The 13,959-nt window shown below is 40.9% G+C and overlaps 1 protein-coding gene across 12 annotated transcripts in view; it reads left to right on the plus strand.

The window, feature by feature from the left end:
• Window positions 1–13,959, plus strand: part of ARHGAP6 (Rho GTPase activating protein 6) — a 318,428-nt gene that overhangs the window by 228,456 nt on the left and 76,013 nt on the right. Inside the window, exons 1-2 of one of the 12 annotated variants that reach the window (XM_086880100.1) lie at window positions 12,541–12,557; window positions 13,037–13,121. The exons of 8 other annotated variants lie outside the window; for them this stretch is intronic. Coding sequence is in view for 1 of the 4 variants with exons in the window: in XM_086880095.1 (XP_086736221.1) it covers window positions 4,866–4,874 (9 nt within the window). In the remaining 3 variants the exon portion in view is untranslated. Of the gene's footprint in view, window positions 1–4,660; window positions 4,875–8,275; window positions 8,371–12,540; window positions 12,558–12,621; window positions 13,122–13,959 lie in introns of those variants that run through there. 3 more of the 12 variants (XM_086880095.1, XM_023918364.2, XM_023918363.2) reach the window with 3 other exon arrangements.

Below are 13,959 nucleotides of genomic sequence, written 5' to 3' on the forward strand. Positions count from 1 at the left end.
GAGTAAGGTACAGAAGATCTGATGTTTTTTCACACAACAAAAAATAAAATGCAATAGTAGTGTAAAACAACTCTAATACTTTCTGTGGCATAAAATTTTCATATCCTGTGAGAATTCTTTAATTAGAAGGTAATGTTAATGTTTTGCATTAAGTAGGAGAAGGAATTGAACAGTGGTTTGATTGTATAGTCATTAGCTGGCATAAAATGCTCAGCATTAACTGAACAGAAAATGACAAATACCTTTTCTGCTGGTGCAATCAACCTGTATCGAAAATCCTTATGCAGCCTCAGCTTCCTGCTCTGCACAACTTACACAGAGCCTGTTAAGTGTTTTATTGTGGAGATGAGAATATCCCTTCTGCTATTGCTTTTCAGGGAGTAATGGGATCCCCTTCTGCCAACGAGTGAGGGGAATAGCTCCTTTCCTTTGGAAAGGTAGTTTTCTCTGGGCTAAAGGAAAAAGATTAAATAGGCTGCAACAGCTCCTTCTTAGCCTTAAGGTAGGAAAAATGTATTTGGTAATTCTAGGTCTCGTATTTTTTTCATTTGCCTTTCAAAAGTTGAGGAAAATGTTAAACTGTTCTCTTGTCCCAGAAGAACCAGGAGAGAGGGACTTGGAAACAGTGCAATCTCCTCTTACTTACTGGGATACTGCAGCCATCAGGGAACCCCTTGTGTCAGAACAAGTCCTTCACGGGGTTTTTGGTTTGTTCTTGTTCTGGAATCAGGAGAATTGTGCAGGAGTGAAGATAGAAAAAATATACTGAGCTGACAGTTCTGGTTTAAATTGTGCAGTGAGGACAGCACTGTTACCATGCTCTTGCAGAGCTAAAGACTGCCAACAGCAAGTCAAATACAACAGAGTAGCCAAAGGAGAAGTATCCTTTGTATTTTCAGAGATTTACTGATTTGGCTGTCATAGAAAAAAAACAAGTAGTCTTGTGCGTAAGTGCTTGGACATGCAATTCCACTGACTGGTGTGTGCTGGCACGTAGGTAAAAGAAGTACTTGCTACTGTCTGTAAATAGTACTGGTAGCTTCAGCTTTGTTAGCTGGAGTGTACAACTTCCTGTGTCATTTCGGAGAAGCAGTCCCAATGTCTGCTTTGTAAGAAAACAGCATTGAATGGTATCAGTTGTATGAATCCCCCTTGGGATCACTGCCTTGGGATACCTCAGGTCTTCTGGCATTTGACCGTAACCTAGCTGTGAAGGCTGGGTGAATCTTGGAGCCAGTTTAAGGGTAGTATGACCATATCAGTAGGACTGAGAGTACCTTGGAAAGATGTCCTGATGTGGGTAAAATGTTAATTACTGTATAGCACTGATATTAAGGAGAAATATAAGTTATTTTTTGTTGGAAGTTAGAACTGTAGAGCATACACACAAGTTCACTCTTGCCGTATTTCACAAAGCTTGGGCAGCAAAAATAAGCCATAAAATGTAGTGTTACTTCTTTTGTGTAGTTTGGAAGAACTGACCTGCTCAGTCACAGGCCAGAAACTCTTTCTCTTTTTCGTGTGCATGCTGAAGGTGAGGCAATAGGCAGCACAGCTCTAGTATCACCATGAAAGCAGAATTAAGCCAAGAAGATGCTTCTCTCTCTATGCCACTTTGTTTTAGTCGTGCCAGTTCTGCTTCAGGTCTTCTCACTTGATTGCAGAGCATCAGTAACTTTCTTAGAGATACCTCAATGCCATGCCTGCCTCTCTCCTGCTCTGCTCTCTTGGGCCATGGCTACACAGAGATTGTCAGAGAGCTTCCTCTGGTGCTGGGACTTGATCATCTGCACCATCACTGCACAGAGCAAGCATAGGCCAGGAGGTATTTTTGACAGACCATTTGGACATGGCCACTCTGCAGGGGGAGGCAGTTTTATAGCATGGATTAAGGCTGTTCCCTGCCAGCTGGGTCACTGCATGAGTGCAGACACGTGTAGTTTGTGAATATACATTTCAATCTTCAGTTACGGGTTTGTGGTTTTCTCCAGCAGGACAACAGAGCCCTGAGTGTGAGAACCTTTTTGTTTACTGTCCGTATCAGCAGTGGTAAGCCATGGTATTGGGAACATCACAGGGCTGCTGAAGCTTAGGAGATGGTAGAGCTAAGGCAGCCAGCCACACATGTGCTTTTTGACTGGCAAAACACTTTGCAAATACATTCTTTTTGATCCTCTTTAGGAGCTAGCAAGTCGTGTCTTTCCATAGCTCCAAGTTAGCAGTGCTAACACAGGTAATAATTGCAGTACACCGTGTTCCTCTAAGTGTAGGGACAGCCCTGAGGGTCACATGCTTTCTGATTACTATTTATAAAATATAAGCTTTTGTCATTGATGTACATGAAGCTGTGCCTGCTCTCCAGTCAGGGTTGGCATGGCAGTGACAACCCCGTGACTAAAGCCTACTTCTTCAACAGTGGGGTCTGTCTCTACCAGCACTTAGAAACCTCCAAAATTTTCAGAGCATGATGCCATACAAACAGAATAGGCAGGAATATTCACTATCACAGTAGAATAAAGAAGATGAGGTTACCTCTTAACCCACTGGAAAAAAATCTTATAAAGGACCATGTAAGCTGTAATCTGCATCTCTGTCTTTATGCTCAGGCCCTGCTGGTACCTTTGTATGGAAACTTGTTAAATATACAGCAAATTAAAACTTGTTACAGCATATTACAGGTTTTGGTAGGTGGGGTTTTTGTTGTTCAGATGTGTTTGCTAGTGCATTAGCAAGGCACAGTGAGAATTTTGTAGGCTGCCCAAGCACACCTAGAGGCATACAGTAATTCAGCCTGGGTGTGAAATCAGGGTCACAGGAGAAAGATATAAGGTCTTCCTCCTTGGAATAGCCTTTTTTTTTTCCCCCTGCTTCTTTAACCTGGAACAACTGAGTGTTCTCATTCTGTTATCACCATTTTGTTAATGAATTGTTCTAAATGTATTTTTCTCTTCAACTGGTGATGCATGCATACCCATATCTGTAACGCAGACACTCACATATCTGCTTCCACATTTTATGTTGAATCCTTACAGCTTCTGCAGGGCTCCAGCTGTATCTGTGTTTTGCACTGGTTTCCCTGGGGTTGTTTTACTGGTGAGGCAGAGTCCAAGATTTAGAAAACAGGTCTAGGTCCAGCACAGCACAAAACCCACATGATGGCTTAGATGAATGTTTCTTGGCTTGTGGAGTTTTAAAATCCATGGTGGCTGTCAGCAGAGCCAATAAATTCTCCATCCTTGGCGTTAGCAACACAGTGCTATTGGCAAGGTAAATGTCTGCAGTTTGGAGTTTATCATCTATCTGGAAGGTATGTCTTTATACAGAAGATGCCTTTCATATAAAAAAAGTCTCTGAGAAAGTGTGTAATGTGACCAAGAGTGAAGCAGCAGACTGTGACTGTTTACATGAGGACAAATGTGATTTAGTAGCCTTATTAATTCAAACTGGAATGAGCAAATCTGGTTGTAAGGTCAGCGGGTACAAACATTCAGTATATTTTTTTATATTTAAAATACGGATCCTAAATTATGAAACAAGATACTCAAATAAAAACATGAGGTAACATCCTGATTAATAATGTTTTCTTCAACAGCAGTGTACTACAAAGCGCTCTTTCAAGCATTTTGTTAAGAAAAAAAAGTCCTGTATTTATTTCAAGCATTTTCTGATTTTATACCAGCATAATATAAATCTAAGCATCTGTAGGTACACAGATCAATAGACATTCAAATGCTTTTTTTGCATCATGTTTTAATAAGGGCAAATACATTTTTTAAATACGTATTTTTTTTCATTTTAGGCATTGCAAAGGCAATCCTGGATGCTGTCTAGAATGAGTCTGTATGGCCAGCCCAGGGCTTCATTATACAGCAGAATAGTTGTCTGTGAGAGACTATGCTATTTGGTGACAGAAGGGTTAGGGAGCAGGACAGAATCATCCCTTGGGGTGCAGCCTGTCCAGTGGGATGCAGCTTGGATTGCCATTCTCTAGAGTTGCCTCAGATAATTCATCACAGGTGGGTGAAAAGGGAATACAGTTTACAAGGGGTAATTATCTTTAAAATCATACTGCTTTCTAAAATACTGTATGTGCTGTAATACAGGGGAGGTATTAAGCAGAAGATAAATGACAGTCCTTTTCCCTCCTCATCCCTCTGATTTATTGCTGTATTCTTTTGTGATGTTAAGAGCTGCTTAGTTTGTCATTTGCCTTTGTATTGTGCAGCAGTTGTTTTCCTTTTGTGGTAGTCCTGCAGGGCTGAAAGGCAGGAGAGGGAGTAGTTACCACAGAGCAGTAGGACTAGAGAAAAACACTGAAGAAAAATGGGTGAACTGATGCTGTGAGAAGGCTGACCTATAGAACACAGACTAGACAGAGCTAAGAATAAATTATGTATTTACTGAAAAGCCTTAAAGGATATACCTTGGGCAGTACAAGAGCCTGGCCAGGGCTACACCCAAGATGGATCTAAATGGTCACAAAATGGACAACTGGTCATGAGGTCTCAAATTTTTATAAGTTTTGGTCCATCTGCATATGAGGATTAATTTTCCAATCACTGTTTCAGGTTATGAAGTCCCATCCCTCTTGTTTTCTCTCTTCAGTCCAATGTTGTTTATGCTTTTGGGCCTGAAACGTGTTACAGTTGTCCTTGGTATCAAGCTGGAAAAGGAATTGTTTTGTCTACCTACTCTGTGAAAAGAGCTCACTAAATATGAAGCTCAAAACTACACCTAGGCAACACAGAATATGAAAAATACGAAAGCTAAAACTTAAGGCAACATGGTTAGAAACCTGAAGTGGTGCCAGCTGAGATTGCCTGTGTGCCTTCAGGACCTTCCCCTCCACTCATGGCTGAGTCCCCATGGTGGAGGTGAGTGCTTTTAGGGGACAGGACATGGACACTGAGCTTTTAGGGGAAGGACAGCTGTGGCTGCAGCCCCACCTCTGTCAGCTCTCCCCTGGGCAGGAGCCTCTTGAATCATGCAGGGACAGCAGCAAGGTGGTGGGATGTCTGCCTGACTCAGTAACACTTACCACCTATCAGTTCCTATTGCAAAGGGAGAGACAATCTCAAACTGGTTGTGTGAGGTGCTATGATTGAAATTATTACCTCTTCTGGAATGTGTCCCTGCTCTCTTTTCCAGCTGAGGTCAAAATGAACTGGGTCAGTGACTCTTCCCTCTTCATTCTACCATCTCATGCCCTGTTCCTCTCATAATTTTCTGAGAGTTTTTGTCTGGGTAATCTAAGGTTTAAAAAAACTGTTCATCTTGCACGTCTGAAATTATTCTTACCCTCTCACCCATATTACAGTAAAACAAGTAGGCACATTTTGCAAAAGTGTCTTCATCAGGATGATGGATGATTCTTAGAATTACTTCTGTAATTATCAGAATAATTGAAAATAAATGAGAACCTGAGATGTGCAGTCATGCTCTAATAGTTGGCATCTTGGTCTCTTACTCTAGAGTTTAAGTTTTTGATGAAGGAGTTCACTTCTCTTTTTTATGCACCTATTTGTATAAAAAAACTGACCCAAAGAATACTTCTTGATTCTGTTCAGGTGCAATGGTAGGAAACTATTTAAAGAAACAACCAGAGACTTTTTAGGCTGGTAGAAAATCTTCATTGATTTGGAATACTGTATAAAAACTCACAGCTCAACATTTCAGATATCAGAAATTATTATTTCAATGTGCTTTCAAAGGCTGTATATTGTTTTATTGTGTGATTTTCTGCACACTGATAAAAGATTGTATGGGAAGGAAAGAGTGAAATTAATTTCCAGAGAGAAATGTTTTAAGATACTGGGCATTTTTCCACTGAACATCTCTGTGGAAATCTGGAAAAAAATGTTATTTCAGTTTTCTACAAGAAAACAGCGTTCTAACTGCAGTGCTCTTTCCCATCATCAGTAAATTTGAGAATTTTCTTTTGTACTTTTTAACTCACAGAAAAATTGAGTTTTTTTTGGAAAGCAATTTAGGAGATTATTTTCTTTTAAACAGTCTTCTTGGAAGTGTGAACTATGGATGGAATTTGTGCTATTGTTTTCTGATTTGCTTTCAGATAGAGGGCAGTTTTAGCCCTTTGGAAAAGATGAGGGAGGAGGACAGTATTAACTGTGTCATTGCAATATGTGGATTCTCTGCTCTTTACACTTCTCTCTGCTACTCTCTGCAGTCCAGTGTAACCTGAATGCCTCCTGTATTTGACAGACTAGCAATAGCCAAGTCCCTAATGCACTGCAAAGAGCTTTGACTTTTTCCTGTTGAAGGCTATGGGTGGGATTTTTGAGTGAAGACAGTAAAAGGCAAGGAGCTTAAAGGATCATTGATTTATATTGGTTTTTAGTACTTGCTGTTAGTTACATAGCCACAATGCATCAGAACTTGTGATGAGTATATTATTGTTTCATCTGGTATTTTATTCTCTGTACTGCTGTTCATTTTTGTGGGAGGTCACATCCTTAGTAACAGAACTCATTGGGGCAATTTTCAGGGTGAAATTTTGTGCTTCTGGAAACCATTCTTTCAGAGGTTGGCACCAAATTAGTTGAAAGCCAGTAGAAGTTATGATTGAAAACTGTGACCAACTGTTTTGTTCTGTAATAGCACAGCATATGCCCAGCTCCTAGGGGAAAAGACCTCTTGCAGCAGCTGAAGAATGCAGCCTGTGATCTCCTTCTTCCCAGGGATGCTCCACCCAGCCCCATGGCTATAAATGGCAATTGCACTTCAGGGAATTACAGCAGACAACAAGCTAAGCAATGGCAGGTTTATCTGCAGCTGACATTTTCACTGTTGGGCATGACATGAACCATACCCCTGAGATGTTTAATGGACACTGCAAGGTCTGCAGCTTTGTGGGAAGCATGGTTTGGGCTCTGTTAGGATGGGTCAGTGAACTTGAAGGTGGTGGCAGTCTGATCTGCCCAAGCCACTTCTTTCAGAGACCTGTGGGAGGGGCTGGGGCTGAAGGAATGCTCAGGCTTGGGAAACTTGTTGGCAAGTTTGCAACAAAACCCCACGTTTTGTCAAACAGTTGTGGAGCTGGACACTGAGAAGCAACTTCATGTATCTGCAGCCTTACTAGCACAGGTCAGAGCTTTGAGGAGACTTAGTGGTACTCAGCAGCTAGGGAAAATGGATATTTAATGGGTATTTAATGGTAATAGGTATTTAGTGGAGAAATTCAATTCATTCACTGCATGTTTGCTGTTTAGCCACAGCGTAGACATACACCTCTGTGCTGGCCACCTTGCACTCATTCCCTGCATGGGAGGAAATGGGGGAAAAGGCATTTCTGGAGCTTTGCCCTTATCTCTGTGAGCCAAACAAAATTAATTGCTTCCCCAAAAGTTCCTGTTTCTCACTGCTGGTTGGAAGTGGTGCTGAGAATGTCTAGTTAGAGATGGTGGTATTTTGAATGCAGTCCCACTGCAGGTCTGGTCTGCTCCACAGCTGATGTGTCAGCATTTGAAATATCCATAATTAGCCCGCACTTTTGTTATTATTGGCTTTCATTTCTCTGTTAAATGGAAGGGGTGAAATTTCACAAAGTCTAAGGAATTTATGAAGGATAATCCTGTTCACTCTGTAATGAATTATTTATGGATAATAATAATGATAAGAGTACTAACACAGGTAACATATGCTGTGTGAAAAGTTAGAGAGGAAAAGCACGTTTAATGTTTATTCAGTAGGTGATTTGAACAGAGAAGTGTAAGGGAAGTAGCCTTCTGTGGAATTATAAACACAAAGTTATCCATTGAACAAATGCTTCATTTTTATTATTCCCTCAGTTTCCGGCTGGAAGCATTATTGACTAGCTGTATCCATCTTTACTAAAACTTCTCTTGTATCCAGTGTTCTAAGGTTGTCACTTTCCAAAAGCACAGAGAGTACACCTGCAGGCTTCTCTTTGCAACAGCTGGAGTTTTATGTATTCCTTATGTAAATACATACAATGAGATGTGCCTAGACTTTCACATACCGCCTGGAGATAAAGCTTTAAAGCCAATACCAGATACCACAAATATATTTTAACTTGTAAAAATGCCACAAAATGTGCAAGTGTTGCAAATGCCTTTAAAATCAATGTCTTCTTCTAGAAATGTACTGATTTTCAGCTTGGCCCCTGGAAAGTCATTCTTGTAGCTGAGGATATTTATTCTGTTCCGTTTTTTGAATGGGATGCAGCTGTTGAATTCTTCAGACCTGAGTAAAGTCTCTTAAAGAGTTTTATTTATATCCGTTTTTTTCTGTCGTCCTCTGTTTCTGAACAAACAGCAACAACTTCAGCTATTGAAAACTGTCATACTACAGCTGAGGCAGGGTGACTTCTCTGAAGAGCTGGACACTTACGTGAGTACCTATGTGTATTTATATTAAAGTGAGTGTAACTTCTGAAGGAGGTTGGTATGAGGCAGATTCCACCCCCCAGTGCAGTAGTTCCTGTAGGAGATCCCTGGGGATCTGGAGAACAAAGAGTGTGTCTAAGGTGATCAACTAAAACTCATCCACAGCCCATTAGAAGCGTTTTGCAATGATACTTAAGTATATAATCCCTCTTATTTCAAAATGCGGGCTTTTGGATGGAGTTTCCCTTGAGTATTCTTTGTGATTATTAATGAGCTGTATCAAATAATCTTATTTAGTTCATTAAAGGGCATAATGCAGAGAAGAACTCTTTAGACTCTGTGCACCTCAAAATTAATCTGCTCTCCCATATGTTACTGGAATTCTTTGATAGTAAGCTGAAGTGCTGTGATATTTTGATGTGAGCAGAGTTTGATAAAAGTTTAAAAGCAATATGCAGTGCTGTTACTTGTCTGTGGGATGGGGAGTTCTTTGTACAGAAACCGTGTGGGATCCAGCAGGAAGCTCAACCTGGCAGGCAGTTGTTGGTTTTACAAGGATACTGCAGTGAAAGCTCTTTGACTTCCTGTGTCTGCGTGCCTTCTTTCTGCAAGAGCTTCATGCTGGCTCTTAAAGTCCACACTCTTGGCTCCTCCTCTTTTCACTAAACACTTTGCTCAATCAGTAACGAAAGGTAAAATTCAAAGAGGCTTATGTGGATCTTGGAGTTGACTATTGTATATTTTAATTGCAGTAATAATGTTGGTAAGAGGAGCTGTTGTGACTGCTTAACACAGACATATTAAAATAATTGGATTGGGGATGCTTGCTAGATTGCCATTAAAAATTTTAAATAGGAGCAGAGAGCATTGACAGTCAACAAGACAGCCCCTTGGCCATACAGGGAATGAGGGGAGGGGAGGACAAGAAATAGAAGAAGGGGTAAGGAGAGGACATTGGAAAGCTTTTGTGCTCTTAATTTATCTAAAAATAGGTTTTCAGTTGGCCTTTGGGTTTGTTTATATTAGTCTTTCCTTTGGAGACTGTGGATGGAGACGTGTCTTTTCAAAAGCTTTGGGAGTAAGGCCTGTCTCTTTGAGCTTGGTTTCTGAAACAGGACTTGGAGCTGTGGTTGCACATTTGGGGAGCTGCTGTGAGCTTCTCCCTGGCCATGCAGCTCCCTCTGAGGTCTGGACAAGACTCTTCCTGCACCCTCTTTTTTAAAGTCAAGTGCAGATTTTCCAAAATATCAGTAAAGTCCATAGTTCTCTCTGTGCTCTGGTTTCTGCAGGTCAGAACACCTCCAAAGGTGGGAGTTTGTCCTTGTGCTTCAAGGACCAGTGTGGTATGTGCTGTACCTAATGCTGTTTGTCATACCTGGATTTGGAGCTGTGCTAAAAATAAAATCTGCACTGTGGTTTTATAAAAGCAAAGCTGTAAAGTGGCATTTTCAGGATATTGCAATGACTCAGAATATGTCTGACTGCTTTTAAAAGTCTTTGAGAAAATATAGAGCATACTCTTCTTGGAAATTACAGCAATAGCAGCAGCATGTCAGTGCAAACCCAGCTTTGGTTCCTCCAGGATGGCCTTTCTATTCTCCATCAGTCATTCAGTCTCTGCAGCTCCTTATGATGTTTTCCTTTTCTGGAAAGAGGAATGATGCTGCATGTTCTCTCTTCATCTGTCTCAATGTATGTGCTTTTATTAGAGTCTAATATAACTTGTCAGAGTACTTACATCATCTCTTTTGGAGTCATCAGTTTCTGGGTGATGGATAACACTTAGAAGCAAGAGATAAAAAAGCCCAAGTTAAATATATTTAATTGGTTTTTATTTGCTTTCTGCTTTTTAGAGATTGTGAGGCACAGGCAGAGAGTGTCTGGAGCAGATGGGTGTGTTGTGGCTACTGGACCAGACAGCAGAGATATAATTAAAGTGCCTTTTTTGCATATGCAACTTGCAACCACTTCTCTATTTTCACAGGTCTTAGGATCATATGAAGTGTAAATTTAATAGAGGTTGTTGTACTTCTCTTATTTATTTCTATTTTTGAGTGAGCTGTTTCATCTGAACCTAGTGCATGTAACATTGTTTTACTGTGGATGCTCAGTCTATGTCTCAGGCTCCATGGTAGAGTTCAAAATGAATACAGGAAAGCCTAAACTAGTCAGTTACTTTTCAGTTACTTTTCATGGAAATGCAAAGATCCAGTATGATTTTATTCACAATAGCTCTGCTGTGTCTCCTGGAAGCTATTCTGCAGTGACCAGTTGGTCATTGGTGTAACAAGAGGTCAGCCAGAGGAATTCCCAATGCCTCCTAATTTGGTTCTCCTAATCCTGCACCTCTCCAGAGTGTGAGTCCTTGAAATTTTGCACAGTTAAGAAACAGACTAAAAGTCCCATACTCCTTTTCTGTGAATGACAAAGTTACAATCTCAGAAGCATGTAATTTTTCCATGAGAGTTTATGCCAAGCTCAATGCAAAATTTTAAGATTAATATTTTTGAGTGCTCTGGGAAAAAAATTAATCCAAAGAACAAAACAATTTTTTTTTTTCCAATTTGTTGCTGATAGGGTATGTTTTATATAACCTCTTCATATAAGCTGTGAACATTTTGTGTTATAACATTTAATTCTGATAGCCTGTTTTTAAATATAAAGCTGTGCATTACTGAAAAAAAGTAGTTTGAAAGGGAAAAATAACTCCCTAGATGTGCTGGTAGCTAATAGAAATTATATACAAATAAGTTCAACTAGACAGTGTAGACAGTGTGCCCCAAAACACCATGGATTTTTCTGCAAAGAACTTCTAGTGTATAGTGAATAACCTGAAGAATCCAGGTTCAAAGCAGAATTCAATTTCGAAGAAGTAAACTCTGTAAACCTCTATTTTCAATAAATATGAATTTGTACCTATGGTTCCAATATTGTTTCACTTTTTAAAAATCTAAGATAAAGGAAAAAAAACCCATCTCTGGAGCTCAGAAGTAAAAGAGGGACAGGCTATCTCAGTACTTCACAGACATTAAGTTTTATCTTTATGCAGGCCACCAAGAAAGGTTGGTGAATTTTAGATGCTTTGTTTGCAGGGCAGCTGCTGTGCAGAGCTGGAAATGGGAGTTCCTTCATCTCATAGTTTGAGTGGGCCAGGCTCAAGAAGGAGCAAAACCCCATTTCCAGTTACATAAATAGCAGAGTTTTGCTCGTTAAGGAAACTCAAAGAATATTGGCACAAGGGATATGTGGGCTAAAGAAACTTATTTTTGAGGAAAGATTGCAAGGACTACAAATTTATAGCATATCTATGAGAGGTCTAGCAGGACACTGCTCTTTGGCTGCAGCATCTCAACGGTCAGTGACAGTACTTTGCTGAGGTTATTCAGCTCTCTCTGCAGATAAGACAGCTTTTTTGCCTTGGAAATCTTGTGTGGTTTGATGCCTAATGTGCAGCACACCAGCTGGTCTTGGCACCTCTCAGCCCTGGGCAGCAGTGTGGAAAAAGGCTGGAAATGGAGGTGAGGAGCTGCATAATTTGAGGATTTGACATAAGATCTAAGAGACGCTGAAATGCTGAGGCCCCTGCATTGATTTCCCTAGGCTTCCATGAGACTCCAGAATTAGGGACAGCTGATGTCCAAGTTCGGTGCTATCAGGAACCAGGCTAATGGCCAGGATGTCAACCCAGGAGTGACTGAGTTTCTGAGCTGGGGCTTTCATAACCTGGCTGGTGGGCAGCTCTTCAGCCTGCTGATTTAGAGGTGGACAAAACATCTGGGCAAATATTTGGAGGAAAAAAAAATGCAAAAAGTTACACTACATAATCTCTCTTGCCTCTGCCGTGAACTCTAGCCTGTGGCTCTGTGTGCAATCTGATGAAGCGCTAGGCCGTGCCAGCCGACAAACAAACTTGTCACTCTGAAGAATGACTTGGTGAAAAGCCACACAGGGCAGAGCTGCCATCAGAATAATTGGTGATTCACTGTTTGTTTCTCACAAATTTCCTACGCTCTCTGCCCACGCACTATAGATGACAGCATTCTGTATGGGGACTGTGGACGTGACAGACATTATTTATGAAGCAGCGCCTTTATCAAGGATTTTTCTCTCCTAGCAGACTGAGTAAAATGCTCAGTCTCTGTGTTGTTGTTGTTGTCAAAATTATGTTACAAATATAGCTGTCCTGCCTGAGTAAGTTTTCAAAGGTGTTTTACAAAGCTCTGTACGAAAAGGTCAGGCAGAAGCTGCTGAGAGCTCCATGCTGTGTTCTAAGGTGCCTGGCAGCTGTGTGCAGTACTCTGCTGCTCCTGATAGAGAGAGAGCTGGGGCACTTGCAGTTGGTTCTGAGCTTGCACATCCCCAGGTTGAAGGATTTTTGGGAGATCTGGCCTTTCCTCACAGCTCCTTGCACTATCTCAGTACATTTCTGGAGTAAGGAGCAGGGAACCCAGTTACAACTTGTCTGTGTGACTGAGTTTTTCCTTGAGCCAGACTCTCAGCTTGCTTCAAAGCAGAGAAGGGAAAAGATAATTCTTCCTCTTTAAGATTCATGACATCTGGCAGCAAAAGGTGTCCTGGGAGTCGCAGCTGCTCCAGCTGGGCTCACTCTCAGCTGCTTATTACACAGCGGCAGGTCAACAGCGTTATTCTTAATTTATTTCATGATACAGCATGTCTGGATCTGCATCCTTAATTCAAGCCTGGTTTGATCAAATACTAAAGAACACTGAAGACAAAAGAGAGCTCAGTTAATGGGTAAGGAAACCGAATAATCTTGTATGTCATAGGATAGAGGTAAGTGTGATGGAGAACATTGTCTGAATGTGGTGTACATGGTGACATCAGGTTTAATGTTTTTGGGCTTTAGGTGGGCTTGAAGAGAAGTGAACATCTTTGATTCAGTGGGGAAAAAAGCTGGCACTACCAAGCACCCACCAGGCTCTGGGAATCCATCAGCAAACTGAGAGCCCTCAAATACTATTTGTTTTCAGACCAGTTTTATGACCGTGCCTGTTTTCATTAAAGACTGAGAGTAATGGAACTGTGGAATGAGAAGTGATATTAACGTTTGGAAACCAAACTGTATAATTAGGCTGATTTGTATTTGAGTGGCTTATTCAGGTGGTCTGCTGTGCAGTCTGTGGTGACATGTTTATAGTTTTCATATGCTCTGTGTATGAAGGGCACGTAACCCAGGCAGTTGTGAGCAAAATAAGCTGAAGGTAAAGGGGTTTTGAACGCTGGTGGTGTGACAGCTGCCACAGCAAAGGTTCCTTTCGGCAAATAACAGTTTCTGTAAGCATCAGGTTTTATGGCCACGGCAGTGTTACTGTTGCATTTTTTAAATTTGAGTTAACTGCATACAAGAAAGTAGAGACCCAGAGCTGTTCATCATCTGGCTCAGTCTGTGAGGAGCTTGTAACTCTAGCAATTGTTTCTGTTTTTCATAACAGTGGGAACTTTATGGCTGTTTTCTCCCTTTTCTGTCCAAAGTAAATGTGCTGTTTAAAAACAAAGAAGTGGCGGAATGTCTGGTGGGCACAGTTTGAACTTGGGGTCCTTCAAGTTGGAGGGGCAGTTTAGAAAATACACA

This window comes from Cyanistes caeruleus, chromosome 3 (genome assembly GCF_971803275.1).
Source record: "Cyanistes caeruleus chromosome 3, bCyaCae1.hap1.1, whole genome shotgun sequence".
In the NCBI taxonomy this organism is placed as follows: Eukaryota; Metazoa; Chordata; class Aves; order Passeriformes; family Paridae; genus Cyanistes; species Cyanistes caeruleus.